The following is a 20,240-nucleotide window of genomic DNA, read 5'->3' on the forward strand; positions in this document are numbered from 1 at the left end:
TGGTGCTGGGAGTACTGGACCTCCACATGCCAAAGAAGGGACATTGGGCCCTTACCTAACACTATGTAAAAATTAACTGCGGGTGGGGCAAAAGCAACGGCTGGCTCGTAGCAGTAGCCTCGCAGTGGCCGTCGAGGGGTCCTCCAGCCAGTGTTGCCCCCGCCCCAGTCTCCAGCATGGGAAGTATCCTCGCAAACCTCTTCAAGGGCCTTTTTGGCAAAAAGAGAGACGTGCATTCTCATGGTGGGCTTGGACGCTGCAGGGAAGACCACCATCCTGTGCAAACTGAAGCTGGGTGAGATGGGGACCACCATTCCCACCACAGGCTTCCACGTGGAGACCGTGCAGTACGAGAACATCAGCTTCACCGTGCGCGACGTGGGCGGCCAGGACAAGATCGGCCCCTGTGGCGCCACTACTTCCGGAACACACAAGGCCTCATCCTCCTGGTGGACAGCAAGGTCAGACAGGGCGTGAAGGGGGCCCGTGAGGAGCTCGTGACAATGCTGGCGGGGGACGAGCTCAGGGATGCCGTCCGGCTGGTGTTCGCCAGCAAGCAGGCGTGTGCGCCCGTGCGCCCCGGCCATGCGGGGTGGGAGGCGGGGAGGGGTGGTCCCCGTGGACCGCTGACCGGAGGTCGCCGGGCCTCGCCCACCAGGACCTCCCTGAGACCATGAAGGCGGCCGAGTCTATGGACAAGCTGGGCCTGCACTCGCTGCGCCACAGGAACCAGTACATTCGGGCCACCTGTGCCACCAGTGGGGACAGGCTCTATGAGGGACTGGACTGGCTATCCAATCAGCTCCAGAACCAGAAGGCAGCCCCCCCCCCCACCTCCGTCCACATGTGCTTTCACTCCCTCAGCCTGCAAGGGTCAGGTTTGCCAACGAAACAACGACCTCTACTTTTTTCTCTTATTTTGATAAACACTGAAGAAGCTGGAGCCGTTCAACTTTATCTTGGGGAAATCCTCAGAACTGGTTTATTTGGTGTCGTGGAACCTCTTACTGTTTTCAAGACACGATTGGTTGGGGCGCCTGGGTGGCGCAGTCGGTTAAGCGTCCGGCTTCAGCCAGGTCACGATCTTGCGGTCTGTGAGTTCGAGCCCCGCGTCGGGCTCTGTGCTGACGGCTCAGAGCCTGGAGCCTGTTTCCGATTCTGTGTCTCCCTCTCTCTCTGCCCCTCCCCCGTTCATGCTCTGTCTCTCTCTGTCCCAAAAATAAATAAACGTTGAAAAAAAAAATTAAAAAAAAAAAAGACACGATTGGTAATCAACTGTTTTGTATACTTATTTCCAGTTTTCATTTCGACAAATAAGCACTGTAATTATAGCTACTAAAGTCTCTTAACTAGTAAAATAAATAATAAAAATAAACATCAAAATTAATTGCAAATGAATCAAAGACCTAAACTTAAGAGCTAAAGCCATAAAACTCCTGGAAGACATAGGGGAGAAGCTTGACGACACTGAATCTGGTGATGATTTCTTGGATACGCCACCAAAAACAAAAATAGATATATGGTACTTCATCAAAAATAAAAACTTGTGCATCAAAGGGCACTATCAACAAATAAAAAGGCAACCGAACGGGAGAAAAATATTTGCACATCACATATCTAATAAAAGATTAATACCCGGAATATATAAGGAACTCCTAAAAACAGCAACAACAAAACTGAATTTGAAAATGGGCAAAGGACTTCAATAAACATCTCTCCAAAGAAGATATTTGTGGGGCTTTTTTTAAAGTTTATTTATTTATTTTGAGAAAGCGTGAGTGCCAGCAGAGGAGGGGCAGAGAGAGGGAGAGAAGAAAATCCCTAGCGGGCTCTGCGCCGTCAGCACCAGAAGCCAATATGGGGCTCGAACTCAAGAAGCCATGAGATCTTACCGCTTCTCGACCTTTTGGCCAAGATCAAGTGAAGAAGCCGTGAGATCTTGACCTGAGCTGAAATCAAGAGTTGGACACTTACGCAAATGAGCCACCCAAGAGCCCCTCAAAGAAGATACTTGAACGGCCAATAATCACACGAGAAGACATTTGATATCCTTAATCACTATGTGAACGAACATCAAAATCACAATGAGATGCTACCTCACACCCACTGGGGTGGCTAGTGTGAAAAATAAGTAACAAGTGCTGGCGAGGATGTGGAGAAATCGGAACCCTCGTGCACTGCTGGGGGGAATATAAAGGTGCGGCCCCTTTGGAAAACAGTATGGCTGGTCCTCAAAAATGTTTAAATAGAATTACCATTCGACCCAGCAGTTCCACCTCTGCGTACATAAGGAAGCGAAAGGAGGGACGTGCAGAGATACTTGCACACCCAGGTCCACAGCACCGTTATTCACAACAGCCGAACGATGGAAGCCATCCAGCTGTCCTCAAGGGATGAGTGGATAAACAAAAGGTGGCTTATCCATACAATGGAATACTACTCCTTCTTAACAAAATTCCGGGCACAGGCTGCAACATGAGAGGGGAGGACTTCTGCCAGGTGAAATAAGCCAGTCACGAAGAGCCCAATATTGTACGATTCCACTTAATGTGAGGCATTTAACCATTAAGACCAGAGGGCGAATAATGGTTGCCAGGGACTGAGTGGGGCGTAGTGGCTGTTTTATGGATACAGAGTTCCTCTTTTGCGAGATCCGGAGTTTGGAGCTTAAATGCAAAACACTGTGACGTACCTAATACTAGTGCACTGTGCAGTCAAAACTCGTTAAGACGGTCAATTCTAAGTTACGTGTGTTTCAGTTAAAAATAAGAAGACATAACTGGCCGGGCGGGTTGGGAGCGCGCACCGCAGGGTGCGGTGGGCGGCGGAGCGGGCGTCCAGGTGGCCCCAAGGGAGGCGGCCACCTGCCCACCACGAGGGTCCCACAGGGACTGCGGGCTCTGGAGACGGGCCCCGGGCTCCAGTGGGTGACTGATGGACACCGCAGGACCCAGGGGGAAGGACGCGGCCTGAGCGGCTGGACATGGGCGGGGGGGCGCCCGGTACTGAAAGCTTCGAGAAGCGGCGCCATGGCTGTATTAGTCGCGGGTCCACGCACCGCCACGCACACCTGGCGAAGGGGCCGGAGACGCCGGAGCGCCAGCCACTGTAGAGACGCGGCGGAGGGCTGCGGCAGGGAGCGAGGCTGGAAGGTGGAGGGGCTCCGCCGGGGGGTGGGGACAGCTGGGGGACGGGGAGGGGGCCCGGGGGACGGTCGCTGCGGCCGACTGAGCGGCCACCTCGCCAGCCTGGCCGCCCGTGCGCACCACCGAGACGCGCTTCCGGGCAGGGCGGGAGCGCCGCTTCCGGCGGCGGGAGGAGCACTTCCGCTGGGGAAGTGGGCGGTGGCCTCGGCGGGGCGGGGCGCTCCTCGGGCGCGGACAGAGGGCGTGCCCGAACGGCTCCACCGGGACCGTGACTGTCGCGCCAAGGGCGCAGTGTCCCAAGGCCCCGGCTCTCCACGCCCAGCTCTCTGCTCCTCCCCGGCGGCCCCACCGGGAAGGTGGCTGTCCCCAGGTGGGAGCCCTTTTCTCCCGCCCGCGCTCCGCCACCGCAGACGCCTAGTGTCCTCGCGGCTGGCGCGCCCCGTTCCCGCCCTCGGGATCGGCGGCCGGCGCCTCACCGTCTTCCCCACCCGACCCGCTGCCCTCCGAGTTGTCCACCCCGAGGGACCTTTCCAAAATGGAACTTCTCTCGGTGCTTCCGGGGCTCCTCCCTCTCCGCGCTCCTCGCCACGCCGCGGCCTGGACGGCTGCGGTGCGGGGGGCCTTGGCTGCGGTTCCGGCCGTCGTTCGTGCGGTGCATCCCCTTCCCCTCTGTTTTCAGCTCACGGGGTCTCACCGGTGGTGGCGCGCCCTGGGCGCCCTGTTGGTGGGGCTGCGCTCAGTACTTCGCGGGGATGGTCATTAAGCCCCGAGGGGAGCTCAGTGTTTCCTCTTAAGTTCTTGGGGACGCGGGCTTGATGCTCTGTGTCGGGCGTTTAGAGACCGTCGTGGGTCTTTTAGTGAAACCTTCAAATATTTTGCTCATTTTAAGCTTTCTTTTTATTTCTGTTATTCATTTGTAGGATTTCTAGTTCTGGACAGGAGCCTTTTCTAAGATACGTGTATTGAGACTATTTTCTCCCAGGCTGCGACTTGCTTTTTCATTGAACTGTCTTTTGATAGGCAGAAAATTAAAAAATTTCTTTGTTTATTTATTTTTGGGAGAGACAGAGTGCGAACAGGGGGCGGGCAGAGAGAGGGAGACACAGAATCCGAAGCAGGCTCCAGGCTCTGAGCTGTCAGCACAGAGTCGGACATGGGGCTCAGACCCACAGACCACAAGATCATGGCCTGAGCTGAAGTTGGAGGCTTAATCGATTGAGCCACTCAGGCACCCCAAATGTTGTGTTTTTAAGGGAACTTGTTGGCATACTTTTACTCCTCGTGGCTCTTCATGATACTGTTAATGTCTGTGCGATCTATAGTGAGATCTCTTCCTTTCATCCCTGATGGCTAACTAGGCATTTTCCTCCAGGTGGTTTGTCTTTTCTCAGGGCATCTTTGGGACTGGCCTCTCCTGCATCTTGGGGCTCTGTCCTTTACTTGGCAAAGATACAGGTGCGCACGGCAGCAGGAAACTCGGTGACTCCGAGGAGGATGGCTCTCAACAGAGCTGGGGGCAGAGGCTGTCACTGAGCAGACCCTGGCTGCATGTTTTAGGGGAGGCTGTGGCTGAGTCCCAAATCCAGTGAGCAACAGACAAGTTCTAGAGGAAGAATAGTGAAGAGTGACAGGCTGCCCCACCCCTGCTTTGGGAGAAGGCAGTGACGGGTCCCTGTCTGTGGGAAGGTGCGTGAGAACATTCACATGTGCAGGGCGCAGGTTCGGGCTGTCCTGGTCCTGTCTCCGCCTGAGGACAGGGCATCCCATCTGGTGCCCACGCCGGCCACGCGTCCCCATCGGTGTCTTAGAACCCCGTGCTGACGGTGCCGTCGTGCCACGCAACCTCCCCAACTGAATTCACTCATGGGCACCGCGTCGTGCCTTCACTCGCCTACAGTCACACTGTGTGCGCTTTGGGAACGTTTGTTCCCAGTGTTATGTGGCCAGACACTGGCAGGTGGTCAGAGAGGCCTGTGTGGGCAGGCGCCTGGGTGGCTCCGGTGGGTAAACCTCCAAGTCTTGATCTCAGGTCGTGAGTTCAAACCCCACATCGGGCTCCATGCTGGGTGTGGAGTCTACCTAAAAAAAAAAAAAAAAAATCCGTATTAGGGACGCATTTGCATGTTGACCTATTTGTGGGTGAAATGACAAGGTGTCGGGGATTTGCTTTAAAATTCTAATAAAAAGAAGACGGACAAAACCATATTGGCAGAATGAGCTGTTGAAACTAGTTGTGTCTGAAAAGTTTCTTCTTTTTTTCTTATTTTACCGGATGTTTATATTTTCAGTTCATTAGTATGTACTGAAGATGATTGAAAACAGCCGTTAAGTCCTTAAGTGACAGTGCTGGGCCATTCGGCTCGGTCAGCGGCCCGAACACAGCACCACAGACCGGGTGCTGTAAGCCACACGTTTGTTTCTCGCAGCTCTGGAGGCTGGGAGTCTGAGAGCGGGGCGTCGGCCGGTCGGGTGAGGGGGAGGCCCCCCCTCCTGGCGTGCAGACGGCCGCCTCCCGGCTGTGGGCTCAGGGGATGGGGGGAGCTCTGGTGTCTGATCTTATGAGGGCACTTAGCCTGTTGGGGGGGCCCCACCCTCATGAACTCGTCTAATCTAATCACCCCCAAAGCCCCACCTCCAAGTACCATCCCATTGGGGTTAGGGCTTCAGTGCAGGGATTTGGCGGGGGCCGGGGGGACAACTCATTCCATAGCAGAATCTTCCCTGGGTCAGTCCTGGCCCGCAGACCAGCTGGGGAAGGCCTTGCTCCTGCAGGACAGGCGCAGCATGGCTACTGAAGCATAGGGCCTGGGTCCTGAGGCCCCCAGAATGAATGGAAATCCGCCCAGTGGAGTGCGTGGGTGTCTCTTATTCCTAGAATCCAAACGTTTGTAGCAGCGTTTGTATTTCTTTTCCAGTTCAGCGCAGTCGGGCAGGGGAGTGCCTGGTTTCTTGCCCCCGACCTGTGGAGCTGTAAGGGCCTTCGCGGGACATCCAAGTGCAGGTTCTACCGGCCCGTTCCCCATCTTTGGGCAGTAAGCGCTAAGGCAGGCGTGCTACGGACCTGAGCCGTATCCTGCAGAAACCGGCTGGCTGTGTGTCGGGGTCACCGGTTTCTGGTTTTTCGTCTTTCACTTCATGATGTGATGGTGTGGAATTAAGTATGAGCAATGCAGAATTATGCGATTAGCTACATTCCCTCTGATGACAGCTATGGACCGATCCCAGTGGGCCACCTTGGCGCTTCGTGGCAGTGGGACGGTGGGAGCGTCAGGCTCCCAGTGGCCCCTCGCTCACCTGTGCCGGCTGCCGAGGCCGCAGCTGTGGGGCGAGTCCCGGTCTGTCGTCTGTGCTCCGCTTTGGGGCTGTGGCTGGAGAGGCCCTTGAGGGAGCAGTAACGGGCACGTCGGGGGCTCAGGAGGCCGGTGCTCCTGTGCGTATCCGTGCGCGACTTCCTGAGCAAACCACCCTTCAGCACAGCTTGGGGAGGGAACCGCGGCGGTGAAGCAACCGAAAAGCACCGTGAGGTCTGCATGTCAACATCCCGTCACCGGAACCGCTAACGGTAAAGGGGCGCAAGTCCAGACGGACACAGGAGTGCTTAAACTGAACAAATTTGGGGGGCACCTGGGGGGGCTCAGTCAGTTGAGCGTCTGGGTCTGGATTTCAGCTCGGGTCATGATCTCGCAGTTTGTGGGATCGTGCCCCTCCTGGGGCTGTGCGCTGACAGTGCGGAGCCTGCTTCGGATTCTCTCTCTCCCTCTCTGCCTCTCTGTCTCAAAATAAACGTTTATAGTAAAGTGAACAAGTGTTTCTCTTCTTTTTCCTGAAGCCTCCCCCACTCTTCACTTGTTTTCCCGTGGAACCCTGTGTTCCAGGAACTTGGCATTGATACTTGGTAGGGAGACCGCACCACGGACCCAGCAACGGTCACGACCACCTTGAAGACAGGACGGAGGCAGCTGGCGGGGCCTACCAGAGGCCCGTGGAAACGTGTAAGACCCCTCAGCCACCTACGCCGGGCAGGTGTGCAGGTTCGAAGGCATCGGCCTGTTGCAGCAAAGTCACAAAACTGTCATTCCACTTTGTCCCCAAAGTCTGTTGTTCGGGTTGTATTTCGGCTCCGGAGCACAGAGGTCAGTTTTCGGTGATCACCGTCCAGAGTGACGGGGTTCTGGAGGCAGGTGGCCCGTAAGGTGGCCTGGCCAGCAACATGCCCCTCCCCCACCACACCGCCCCTTCTGCCTGCGCTCGTCTAGGGCAGAGGACACGAGTCCACTCGGGCAGGATAGGTGTGCCACTGGGGGCTGGCGGGTGAGCCATGCCGGTGACCTGGCCTTCCCTCTCCGTGGGGGCCACATTCAGAGCCGCGTGTAGGTTGTCCATGTGGAGCACAGGCTTCCCTCTGCACGTGATTCTGTCCTTGGCCCCCTTGGGCAGCGGGCCCGCAGAGCCTAGCACCCCAGACCCCCCATTTGGGTCCCAGAAGGCCCAGGCTGCTGTGTTGGGTCTCCTTCATCCCTGTCCTTTGTGACACTTGGAAATCCCTTCAGCCGGAGGCCCCTGGGATCTGACTGTCCGATGTGAAGGTGCAGACGTTCACCCGTCGGGGAGGGTGGAGTGAGCTTCTGGGTCCCTCGACCAACAAATCGGGCAACTTTTGTCTAGAAGAGAGAGCCAAGTGCATGGGTGCTTTAGTGATGTTTATTCCAAGTTACAGTTCAACATCAGCCTCACCCTATAAAGTATCTCTGTGGGAACCGGACAAAAAGCCAGAGCCCCCACCACCACCCGGCCGCGGCCCGACGGCTATTTGGTTAGCGGCTCAGCCTGACCCTAGCGCTCGTCCCGTGCCAGGTAAGTAACACATGATCTTGGTTTGTTTTCCTCGCTGTGGTGGACTCGTGCGGCCCGTGTCCTTCTCCATGGTTTTGTCCCCATTCTTTGAACAGCTTCATGGGGTTCCAGAACACGCGTCCTGCTGGAGGACATCTCCTGGGAGCCTCCTGTATGCACGTGGGTCGTGTCAGTTTCCTGGGGCGGCTGAAACAAGAGAAATGTGTTGTCTCCGTTCCGCAGTCACAAGCCCGAGGTCGAGGCATCGGCAGGGCCACGCTGCCTCAGAAACCTCGAGGGGAGGGTCCTCCCTGCCCCTTCCTGCCTCTGGTGTTCCTTGGCTCATGGACGCATGGCTGCCGTCTCTGCCTCCGTTGTCATGGGTGTTTCCCTGCATGTCCGTGTCTTCACGTGGCCATCTTCTTATAAGGACACCAATGCTGTTGGGTTAGGGCCACCTTATCCGGGGGACTCCATCTGCCAGAGCCCTATTTCCAAATCAGCTCACATCCCGAAGCTAGGACTTTGGGGGACACAGTTCAATCCACACCATCCATGCAGAATAGGGTCCCAGAATACTGTCGGCTCAGAGTAGGTCTGCTTTAATCTAGTAGATCCAAAGTTTAGATCCACCGCAGTCTCTGGCCCAGCGGCCATGGCCGCCCTCCCCATCCGGGATGAGGACTTTTGTCCTTTGGGCTTCAATGTCACCTGCCTCCCTGACACCTGGCCGGTGCCGCGGTGTTCCTTCCTTATTCTGGTGAGTGGTCGGCCCTTTTCTTTCAGCTCTTCGTAAAGTTATCCTTTTTCTACTTTACTTGTTGTAAACATTGCTGTCTCCTAATCGATGGTGTGTCTTAGCATAACGTCTTTCACGTTAATGTTTCATATCTTTGCGTGGCGATACTTTATGCCTTGAGGTTTTCTTTCTTGTTGAAAAATGCTTCCTAATCTTCAAGATTATGGAACGCTTGCACTACTTTGTTTTTGCTTTTTGAAAAGAGTTAATGGATTTCCTATTTTTAGAGCATTTTTAGGTTTGCTGAAAAAACTGATCAGAAAGTAGTTCCCATATCCCCCCACCCCCAGTTCCTCCTGTTACTAACATCTTGCATTAGTGTGGTTTACTTGTTATAACTGATGAGCCAATACTGATACATTCCATAGTTAACCTCAGGGCTCACTCTAGGCCCGCACATTCTGCGGGTTTGGACAGACGTGTAATCCGTGTGCCCGATACTGAAAGTGTCACACGGAGTAGCTTCACTGCCCTGAATCCTCTGTCCCTCCCGTCCCCCCGGCCCCTGGCCCCCACTCGTCTTTTACCGTCTCCACGGTTTTGCCTTTTCCAGAATGTCACAGACTTGGAATAATACCGTGCGTAGCCTTTTCGGACTGGCTTCTTTTACCTCGTAATATGCATTTAGGGTCCCTCCAGGTCTTTTCACGGCTCGACAGCCCGTTCCTACTTAGTGCTGACCCACATCCCGTTGTCTGGATGGACCACAGGTTGTCCGTTCACCTGCTGACGGACACCTCGGCTGTTCCAGGGTTTGGGGGCTCTGAATGAAGCCGCTGTGAACACCCGTGTGCAGGTTGTCGTGTGGACACAAGTTTTCAACTCTTTAGGTAAATACCAAGGAACGTGATTCCAGGATCACATGGTAAGAGTGTTTAGTTTGTAAGAAACCGCCAAACTGGTCTTCCGAAGTGGCTGCCACATTTTATGTCCCCTCCAGCCACGAGTGAGTGTTCCTGCTGCTTTATACCCTCACCTGCATGTGGTGGTGTTAGTGTTTTGGATTTTAGCCATTCTAACAAATGTGTGTTTACTTTTTTTTAATGTTTGGATCTTTAGTCACAAAGAACGACTTTCCAGACTAGCTGAAGCAGCCACATCAATAACAGACAGGCTGTAGGCAGAGGCAAGGAAGAACACAGCAAGGAAGGCAGGCTGATCAAAGGTTCCGTTTACGGGGAAGAGCTAGTGATCTAAACTTGTACGCAATTAATAATTGCTTCAAAAATACATAAAATAAAAATGACAGAACTGCAAAGAGAAATGGACAAATGCCTACTCTGATGTGGCTCATTATTTCACGGAAATCAGTGGGCTAGAGGGTCTTGAGGACGGGGTGTCTGGGCAGAAGAGACATTGGAACGTCACTTGCCAGAAGGAATGCCCAGGACGAGGAAGTGTGGGGCGTGCCACTGCTTGTTAGCTTCATAATTGCCAAGAAACTCTATCTTGATGTAATACTTCAAACTAGAATAGGGGTTTGAACAAGGTCTGTATGTTGCATTTAGCGGAAATGTGTCTTAAGTCTGCTAATCCATATCAATGTCCCCTTCCTCTTTAAAAAAAGAATTACTTCCCACTTATTTATTGGGAAAAAGCAGTCATTTGCCCTATGGGGGTTTGGATGACTACATCCCTACTCTCTCTTTTAATATGTTCCTCTTTCCCCTGTATTTTGTATGCATTAGTAGTCACATCCAGAAACTTGATCAGATCAGTTTGTTTCTCATCAAGAGTGCTCTGTGTTGCATTGTGCAGGATTCAATGGCTTCACACCAGGAGGCACTTGATATCTCTTAGCAAAGTTTGGGTCACTCATGGGTTCAGAGGGTCAGCTGAACCCTCCATTATTTTCATCAGTCTTCTACCAATTGGCTTTCACTACCCTTATGATATTGCCGATTATTTCTTCTGCATTTATTAGATGGAATTCGATACATAACTTCCCTCCACCAATTTGTTTATCCTGAAATACAGGTCATAGGGGAAAGGCAGAATGGATGTATTTTCAGAATAATGGGTTATTGTACTAGCAACCTTCAAGATGACCCATGGAATGGGTGTTAATACTGTTTTAAGCTCATGCATTTTATTATATTTGATATGTTTCTATTCATTGCAGCCATTATTCTTTTTGATGTTGAAATTGTTGACGTGTTGGCCATTCAGAACCTTTCACTTTTGTCACCCTGTCCCTCTGGCAGGTGTCTCTCTGGGAGCAGCCTTGCTTTGCGGCACAGGAAATCCTAAACTCATTTTGTATTACCTCCTTCCCCAAATCTCAAAGGAGCCCTAGTTCCTTTTAAACAGAAATGGTGTACTCTTCCAAGAGTGTGTTTACTGCTGGGAGGGGCCCAAGAGCACTGCCCACCCAGGTCCAGAACATTTAAAGTTTCATGGCGGGGGTGGGGGGTGGGAGAGCTGGCCAAAGCATACAGCTGGGCGAGGACGGGGTTTCCGCCCGCTTCCTCCGAGTGGTTCACCCTCATCGTGCACTGCCCGCGACGACTGAGAACTCCGTTTTAAAACCTGTGATCTGAACTCCTGCCTCCACCGGGCCCAGGTCCAGCCTGCTTCCACCCGCCCTCTCCATCCCTAGGGCCCTCCCATGCGGGCTGTGAAAATTCACAAAGGGAAACCTCGTTTCGAACGGAGCCGAATGGAGCCGGGAGGCCAGCAGGGGGAGCTCCCGCTGCCCCACCATCTTGTCAATTGCAGACCCAAGTGGGACCTGGCCGGTCACTACTTCCCAGCCCACCAGGGGCGCCCTGCGGGGGGCTCAGCCAAAGCGCAGCCACTGCGCTTTCAGCTCCGTTTACTGCAAAGGACTTGTTGTTTACGACAGCACCGCCCAGCTCCCCCTTTCCTCTATAAAAGAGTGTTCAGCTCCTTTGTTCTGAGGCCGCCCCTGTGCTCTAGCCCTCCCCTGCTTGTGTTGGATTGCAATTCTCTGCTATTCCCGAACAAACCTATTTCTGCTGGTAAAATACCTGGCCTTTTAATTTTTAAGGTTAACAAGGCAATCAGGGGCTGCTGTTTGGACCCGTGGTCCGTGGGCCACCGTGGGGGGGCTGCTCTGCAGTGCCCCAAAGGCCCCACCGTGTCTGCACCCTCCGGCCAGGAGTGCACCAGCCACCCTAGACACGGCCGCCTCCTGTTTGGGCCTCTCCAACACTGGGCACCCATGTGCAACCAAAGACCCAGAAATTTCAAGAACCTTCCCTCGGTGCTCAGGATGAAGCCCCTAGCCCTTGGGTCGGTACTGAGGGTGTGCAGGGCTTGGGCTCTCCCGAGAGCTGCTGGACAGCCCCCCCAAAACATGGCTGTGGATGAATACAAACCACAACTGTGGGACGTCTTAATAACCAGCCCCTGCACGTTGAGACTGACAACTAAATGCGGCGTGTGGCCCTGGCAGAGCGGGTGGCTGCAAAGGACACCGTGGGGACAACTGACACCATTTCAGTGGGGTCTGTGGCTCAGCTAATGCTGTTTTCTCTGTACTAAGTTTCCGGGTTTGGATCATTGTTCTGGGGTAGCAGAACATCCTGTGCTCAGGAACACGAAAGGACTTAAAAGGGAAGGGACACGGCATCTTGAGCCTGATGTCAAGTGGTTTAGGGGAAAATGCAAACTCGGCTGCAGGGACTGGAAGCAGACTGCTGGTGAGTAATGGTGAGCCGGGAGTTCTCTGTGCTCTGCAGCTTTTCTCCAAGTTGGAAATCACGTTCAAATTAAAAACTACCCCCAAACCTCCAACGGGTTCAACATAAACCCCCTATGGTCCCGGTGGCGCTGGAGACACCCCTCCCCCTCGCAGGCGGGCCCTCCTGACCACAGCGCACCCCACGCTGGCCCTCCTGGCTGGTGCGACTCCTTTCCTGCTCTTACACCTTTTGTCCGCGCCGGCGACCTCCGTCTCCGTCAGCCCTGGTGGGAGGATACTGGTGCGGCCGACTTCTCTGTCCTTGCGGAGCAGCTGCGGTCAGCTGCGGACTGGAGGGATGCCGAATCCCCGCTGACATACAGGGCGAGGGGCGCATCAGGCTACTCTGAGGCTTGGAAGCCGGAACGAGCGGCCCCTGTCCCGCCGGAAACGCTGCAGCGGGAAAGCAGGCCGTGCCAGAGCCCGGTGAGCGGGTCACACCTTTATTAACATTGCATTCACCACACACCTGAGCACCGCGCGCCCTCCACGGCCCCCAGCAGATTCCGGCTCCCCTTGGGGCGGCTTCCCCTACAGCGTCAGTGTCCACGGTCTCCCGCGTCCGGGGGACGGGAAGAGCCTGGCCCCGGGACAGACTTGGCAGAGGGGGCGGTATTCTCTGAGGCCCCGTATAACGAGGCCCGCGAAGAGACCCGGGAGCCTGGGCGCGACGGGACCGAGGATGGGACCCGGGAGCCCGGGCGGGATGGGGTCGAGGACGCGACCCGAGAGCCGGGGTGGGACGGGGTCGAGGACAGGAAGTGGGAGCCCGCGCGCAACGGGGCCTGGAATGAAGCCCCTGAACCCTCCTTCGAAGGGGCCTGTGATGGGGCCCTGGAGCCCACCCGCGGGAGCCATGTCGGGGTCTGGGAGGCCCCGCGCGATGGGGCTGTGGAGGCGGCCAAGGACCCCTGATGCGAGGCGGGCCGCGCTGGTGGCGGTGGCGGTGGCGGTGGCGGTGGTGGCGGCGGCGGAGGCGGCGGCCGCCAGAGCGGCGGGCCCCCTGGGCCCCGGCGCAGCCAGCCATGCACACGCGCCAGGTCCCAAGTGTCCTCGTGCTCGCGCCGCAGCTGTTCACGCTGCTCCAGCAGCTGGCGCCGCGTGTCATGCAGCAGCTGGGCCCAGCGAAGCAGCCGCAGCAGCTCCCGCCGCAGGCGCGCGTTGTCAGCCTTGATGGCCTGCGTGTGCGCGACGAGCGCGCGCGCCGCCTCTCGCTCCGCGCGCCGGCCCAAGGACTGCACGCGCTGACGCGCCTCGCGCTCGAAGGCCGCCTTGTCCTCCAGGAAGCGCCTTTTCACACGGTGAAGCAGCTGCGTGTGATCCACGCGCATGTGCAGCAGCTCGCGCTCCAGCGCCCGGATCCGGGCCAACTGCTCCAGCTGCAGCTCCTGCGGCGGGGGCGCGGGTCAGCGCCCGGGCGCCGCGCGCCGCCACCCCTCCCGCCGGGCACGTCCGCGGGCGCGCGCGCACTGGCCTTGTAGGGCTGCAGCTCCTGCACCTGCCGCGCCATCCGCGCCGCGCGCGCCTCCATCTCCAGCAGCTGCGCGCGCACTCCGTTCTCGCGCCCGCGGTAGAGCGCCTCCAGCTCGGCCCGCTGCCCGTGGATCTGGGTCAGGTCCACGCGGTTCTGCTCTTCCAGCCGGACGACGGCGTGGGCGCAGCGCTGCGCGCGCGCGCTCATGTAGCTGGCGTAGAGCCGGTTCTCCTCGCGCAAGCGCAGCGCCTCGCGGTCCAGGAAGGCGTTCTCCTGCAGCAGCTGGTCCACGCGCGCCTCGCAGGCGTCCAGCTGCTCCGAGAGCAGCGTGAACTCGCGCTGCAGGTACTGCGCGCGCTCCGACAGCGGCGGCTCGGCCCCGTCTCCCGCCGCGCCCGGCCGGCGCCCCGCGCTGGTCCCGAGCTTCTTCTTGGGAGCCATGGGCTGGGGCCTGGGGCACGGGCACGCGTGAGAGCACGGCCCCCAGGCCGCTGCTCCAGCTTAGCCCTTCCCTCCCACCCCCTCCCCGCCCGCCCGAAAATTCTAGCGGGGAGGGACGCGTCTCAGGGACATGAGATCGGGGGCGGCAGAGTCAGGGGCATGGGGGTCCGGGCATCGTCTCCAACCTTTACTCTTGCTTGGGCCTTTTCCGGGCCGTGGCCGTCGGTCCGTCGGGGTGTGCCCACCTTCAGTAACTTTGGCGTTCATCCTGCACGGTCTCCGTGGAGACAGAACTCAGTCGCCCTCCCCCACTCCCACCCTGTCGCTTGGGCAACGGCCGGCTTCCCCTTCCGGCTTCTCCCCACCCCCACCGCCCGCCACTCCCTCGCCCGAAGTCGGTGCGTGACAAGCCCGTGTGCGCGCCCTGCAGAGGTCCGATCTCAGATGGGCAGGATTTTGGCTTCCGGAGGAGGACGCAGGACTTGCTTCCGTATCCGACCTAGCAGCAGCCCAAGTAGTCCCCACTGTTCGCGTGCCGGGAGACTTGGGCCCTTCGCCCAGGGGACCCTCACCGCCGGCGCCCCCCTATGGGGAAATGGCGCCACAAGTTTCCGACCTCCAGCCGTGGGCAAGCCCCCCCACCCCCCACCCCGTGTGAAATTTCCATATCTTGTGGGAACAGAGCTTCCCCACAGCTTATCATCTCTCTGGAGATCCTAGTTTTCTTCGAAGCACTTCGTGATTCTTTTCCCTCTTCCTGGGGGCCTCGGTGGGAGTTGGGGTTACCGGGAAGATCGCGTCCATTCGGGTGTCATCCGTTGTCCACTGTATTTCTTCCTGGGATTTCCTCTGTGGGGTTCCTAAGCCCACACGTGTGCACCTGTTCAACTCATCCCACTCGCTCTTTTTTATTTATTTATTTTAATGTTTACTTATTTTTGAGAGAGAGAGAGAGCATGAGCAGGGGAGGGGCAGAGAGAGAAGGAGACACAGACTCCAAGGCAGGCTCCAGGCTCTGAGCTGTCAGCACAGAGCCTGACACGGGGCTTGAAATCACGGACTGCGAGATCATGACCTGGGCCGAAGTCGGACGCCCAACAAACTGAGCCACCCAAGCGCCCCAGATACGGTGTTTTTAATAGGAAATTGGTATCTAACTTCACAGGAATGTAAGAAAACACCAAGGAGAATCAGGGGGAAAAGCACCCGGGACCCTGCAGTGGGGGCTCCACGGAGCCACTGAGGATGTCTGTTCTATCTCTAGGACCTGGCGCTTCCAACCAGGGCCTCTGCTCCCGGGGCAGACGCCTGCGCTCCTCTCCCTGGCCACCCTCGAGGCGGCGCCGGGGCCACCGCGCCCATTTGCCAGATTGCTACACAGGCCGCGAGGAGCGGAGGCATGCTCCCCGCCCCAGCCCCTCCCGGGCGTGTGTGTGTGTGTGTGTGTGTGTGTGTGTGTGTCTGGTTGGCCTCGGTCTTTTAATTTCTGATGCGAGGCGAGGGACTCCGTGCGCAGAGGATTTTAAGTCGTCCCAGCCCCCGGACTTCCCGCGGATTTGTCCCCGCTTTACGGCTGACAAATGCCTCCTCCCAGGACAGGTCCGCCGAGCGTTTTGTTCTCTTCTGCCTCCGCGTTCCTCGAGACTCGCTTCTTCCCAATTCTGCAATGTCCACGGAATAGTCTGGAGAGCCGCGGGGGCGGCCGCCCCCGCCCGCGTGCAGCCGGATCACCCCCATTCTGGGCGCAGCCCCGGCCTCGCCCGCAGCCCGCGTCCCGCTCTCCCCGCCCTCAAGCCACGCCCAACCCCGGATCGGCTCCGGCCCCGCCCCTCCCCCGCGCCGGCCCCTCCCCCGCGGCTCCCCCCACTTCCGTCCCCGCCGGAGTCTCGGCCGCCGGGCGCTGGGCTTCGCCGCCCACCCGCGCCGTTTAGCGGAAAGCGAGGACCCCGTTTCCTCTGCTGCCTCGCGCTTGCCCCGCGCCGCAGGCCTCGGGGCGCATGGATGGTTCCAGGGACAGTGCCTGGCCTGGAGGCAGGCCGAGATGCACCCCCAACCAGGGGCCTTTCCCGTGTTGGCGCAGGGGTGTCTCTGGCGTCCACCGGGTCCCAGCGCCGCGCACAGCGACAGCTAACCTCCGAGGTCTCAGAGTCAAAGTCAGGCTTTACCCATGACATTTCTCCCCCCTCCTTGGGGTTCTTCCCCCCTCCCTCCGTGAATAGGGTGTTGGGGCCAAGACTGTGTCTCCCTCAGACTCAGGCTGAGGAGGGTGTGGGGCGAGGGGTCACTCACCTCTTGGGAGAACACCGAGCTGGAAAGACACTGGGAGAGAGGGGTGTGGGCTAGCTGTCCGCTCAGCTTCCGCCCAGGCTGCCCCTGCCCAGCTCTCTGCTGGGGGCTTGCCGCGGACCCCCAAGGCAGTTTCTTGGGTTGAAGCTCACACGACTCGGCAGCGTACTCAGTACCCACCGCACACGCGGCCACACCCCCCACCCGCAGGCGAGCTTCTCAAGGGCCCACTCTCCTGCCCCCGTCTTCTGTGGCTTCTGCCTTGGACGCCCTCCCTACTCAGCTTCTGAGACTCGGGGTGAGCCCCCTTCCTCAGGAGTAGCCGGTGGGGTTGGCCTGTGCTTGACCCCCGGGGTGAGCGCTGCCAGCAGCCTCCGCCCCTGTTTCACACATGGAGAAACTGAGGCACAAGGTGATTTTTGTCCCAGGACCCCTGGAGTCACGAGGGCTGTGACTGAGGCATTGGTGGCCTCTTCCCGCCGTATCACCACCTCTTGCCAAGGCTTCCCCCCACCCCTGCCCCGTGTCCTGGTGCAAGGGGCAGAGCCAGCCACGTCACTGGACCCACCCCACAGCAGCCTGAGGCCGGCACATGCCTGGTGCCCACGACCCTTCTACCTGCCAATGCCAGCTGGACCCGTAGAATGGGTGGATTCAGGCGACACCAAAACCGGTTCTGGAAGCTCAGCTGTGGGTGGGAGGCTGACGCTCAGGACAGCCAGACACTGAACAGTGGTCAGAGGAGGGGACCCTGGGGAGCCCGGTGGTAGGGAAGCTCCGGCCCCACCCCAGCAGTACCTCCTCTCTTGACCAGAAGCACGGGGTGGGGGTGGGGGGCGCTGATGGCGATCACCACGACAAAGGGGATGGTGGGCAGGAGCAAAGTCCAGCAGGAGAGCCTGTCTACCCAGCGTGTCCTCTGGCTGGGGTCAAGCCCTGGGGAGCCCAGGCCTGGCTGTTCTCTGGGCCCTGGGGGGGACCAAATCTGTCCCCTCGCCTGTGTCCTAATTTGGGTACCACCTGCGGGCCTGCCCCTCCACCCCCAGCCCCGGGAACTGGCTTTAGGCTGGGCACCAGGCAGAGACCCTTCTTCCTCAAGTGGCCTCCCCTTCACCCCAGGTACCTTGGAACCGGTGCCAGACCCACGCCAGCCTCACGGTCAGCCCCAGGTGGAAAGCCCAGATCCGGGCCACGAGGTGCGTGGGCTCCCACAGCCACGGCTGCCCCTGGAGGAAGCGCTCTGCCCTCCCCGACACACGGTGCAGGTGCCCTGAGGGCCCTGGCCGGCCTGCCACAGCTTCACAGGGGCCAAGACAGGCCCGGGCCCGCAGGAGTCGCTGGTGGGTGCAGGGAGCCCACGAAGGCCGGGTGGGGCTTGTGGTGCTGCTGCTGTGGTGAGCCTTGGGTCTGGCCTGCTCAAGGTCAGCGGAGTCACAGCTTCGGGGCAGGCTAATGAGCTTTGAAAGGCCTCTCTGGGACCCAGGGAGGGCCTGTGGGCTTGCCCCCCCCCACACTGAGGGGGTCAAGCCAGGTAGGCTGGGGCTTGGGGTGTGGCCTAGGTCAGCCGGCATGTCCCCCCTCCCCAGGAATGCCCACTACCTCTGTTTGTGAGGAAAAGGATGACAGACAGAAGGATGCCCAGTGTCCAGAGGCCCCCCCCCCCCCGCAGGCCCCAGTGGCGATGCCCACACCCACGTCTGCAGGCTGGCTCAGAGATGCCCCTGAGAGACAGCTCCGAGGGGGAGCCCAGCCAAGGGCACACCTCCTCCGGGACCCTCATTCCCGAGTTGGACTCGTGATCTCAGAGACAACCACATCTATACCCTCAACGTGGCTTCCTGGAGTGACCTGGAGTACCTGAGTCCATAGCCCGTGCCAGGACCACGAGAGAGGACAGGATGGCTTTGGAGACCCAGGTGCTGGAGGACTGTACCAGGCCCATTCCAGCAGCGTGGGAGAGGCTGTGCATGGGACAGTGGCTACAGCTGTGACGCAGGTGTGGACACAGCTGTGCTATGTCTCAGACTTTGACCCTGAGGGGTGGGGGTGGGGCGCACGCACATGGACGATGAGAGGACGCGGCCTGGGAGGTGGGGACCGAGTGAGTTTGGTCTCCTGAGCTACAAGGAGGCCGGCAATGGATGAAGCAGGAAGTTCCCGCCACATCCTTTCACCCTGGGGACTTTGACCTGCCACACGCCCGCTCCCTGCTGGCTCTGGGCCTTCTGGACAAGGCCTCCCCAAGCTGCCGTGATTCTCCCACGTGTCAGCTAAAAACGAACTACACAGTCCGCTTTTTAGCTAACTCCTAATAAATACTCCAGTTGATGATGCACTCCAAACGAAGCCGAGGGTTACGACCGCGTGCAACAAAATTGGTTGTCGGCTAACAATCGATGAGAAAGTAAACTCTTTTGCCCAAATTTACATCCGCAGGGGTAATGTTTGGACAAGGCACCGTGGGGCTTTGCAGACATGCGGCCCCATGAGAATACACGTAACAGCAGCTTTAAAAGATACCAACTAATGGATGAATCAAATGCCCATTGAAAAACTGTCTTAATAATTACATGTAATGAAGTTCACTCAGCAGAATTCTTTATGCTGAAGCTCCCTGATGTCGGTCTGATTTTGCTTAGTGACTACACTCTCGGTGGCCAAATGGCAGGGTCAGGAATGCCTCTAGCTTGGGGTTCGTGGGGGAAGGCGAGGAAAAGAGGGACCGGCCTGTCAGTTGTCACATATCTTTGGTGCTCTGATGCCAGCCGCCCTCAGCAGGTGCACAGGACTGGGAAGAGGCTCCCGCCAACCCAGCTCATGAAGGATCCTGCTGCCCTCTCCGGGCCCTGGGCTCTTCATCAGTGGGACCGGGTCTAATTTCCTGCAGGCTGGGAGAGCTATCAGCCCTCCCTCCGTGCCCATCCCTATGCCTTCTCCTCTCCCCTCAGTCCTGGTGGGCTTATAGCTTTTCCATCTGTATTTATGTTTGTTCTTGAGTATATCTGGGGAATGCTCCCACTTGTTCAGTAGATTTGCTGTTTCAGCTAAGTTATCAAATCAATTGATGTGAGGTTGTTCCTAATAAACTCTTGTTATCTTTCTAACGTTTGAAGAATTTGTAGGAATGTACTGTCTTTCATTCCTGACATTGGTAATTTCTTTCTTAGCTCTAATGAGTCTCCTTAGATTGTATTCAATGTACCTAAAGAATCAGCTTTTAATTGTATTGGTTTTTTTCTCATGCTTATACACTGCATTTCAATGATTCTTACTCTTATCATTACTTCATTCTTTCTACCTATTTGGGGTTTAATTTTGTTGTCTTTTTCCAGCCTTTTAAGGTGGAAACTAAAATTTTTGTCTTTTCTAACATGAGCATTTACAACTATGAATTCCCCTCTAAGTGCAGCTTTAGCTGCACCCAGCACATTCTCACTTCATGTTCTCATTATCTTCCAGCCCAAAATAGTTTCTAACTTCCCTTGTGATTTCTTCTTTGATCCACTGTTTATTTATTTATTTATTTTAACATTTATTTATTTTTGAGACAGAGAG

At 57.2% G+C, this 20,240-nt stretch overlaps 1 protein-coding gene, 1 long non-coding RNA gene and 1 pseudogene across 2 annotated transcripts; 2 read left to right on the forward strand and 1 right to left on the reverse strand.

Moving 5' to 3' along the window:
• The first annotated feature begins 176 nt into the window (after window positions 1-176).
• On the forward strand, window positions 177-3,112 carry LOC124507578 (ADP-ribosylation factor 1-like; annotated as a pseudogene).
• Window positions 3,113-3,429: 317 nt separating this feature from the next.
• LOC124507865 (uncharacterized) lies at window positions 3,430-10,208 on the forward strand. Its single transcript, XR_006961162.1, has 3 exons — window positions 3,430-3,516; window positions 6,062-6,708; window positions 7,022-10,208. It is a non-coding gene; the product is annotated as an uncharacterized LOC124507865 (long non-coding RNA).
• Window positions 10,209-12,924: 2,716 nt separating this feature from the next.
• Window positions 12,925-14,405, reverse strand: CCDC166 (coiled-coil domain containing 166). Its single transcript, XM_047074293.1, has 2 exons — window positions 13,959-14,405; window positions 12,925-13,872 (listed from the first exon to the last, which is right to left on the reverse strand). Exons 1-2 carry the CDS (start codon window positions 14,397-14,399, stop codon window positions 13,024-13,026), a joined length of 1,290 nt encoding a protein of 429 aa, XP_046930249.1. The 5' UTR covers window positions 14,400-14,405; the 3' UTR covers window positions 12,925-13,023.
• Window positions 14,406-20,240: the final 5,835 nt, after the last annotated feature.

The sequence above is a fragment of the Lynx rufus genome, unplaced genomic scaffold (genome assembly GCF_022079265.1).
Source record: "Lynx rufus isolate CCGP_SWC_20201006 ecotype Redwood Valley unplaced genomic scaffold, mLynRuf1.p SCAF_12, whole genome shotgun sequence".
NCBI lineage: Eukaryota > Metazoa > Chordata > Mammalia > Carnivora > Felidae > Lynx > Lynx rufus.

Coding starts and splice junctions, on each gene's coding strand:
- CCDC166 (XM_047074293.1), bottom strand. CDS start 14,399: ATGGCTCCCAAGAAGAAGCTCGGGACCAGCGCGGGGCGCCGGCCGGGC. Junction 13,873..13,958: donor AGGAGCTGCAGCCCTACAAG/GCCAGTGCGCGC, acceptor CCCCCGCCGCAG/GAGCTGCAGCTGGAGCAGTT.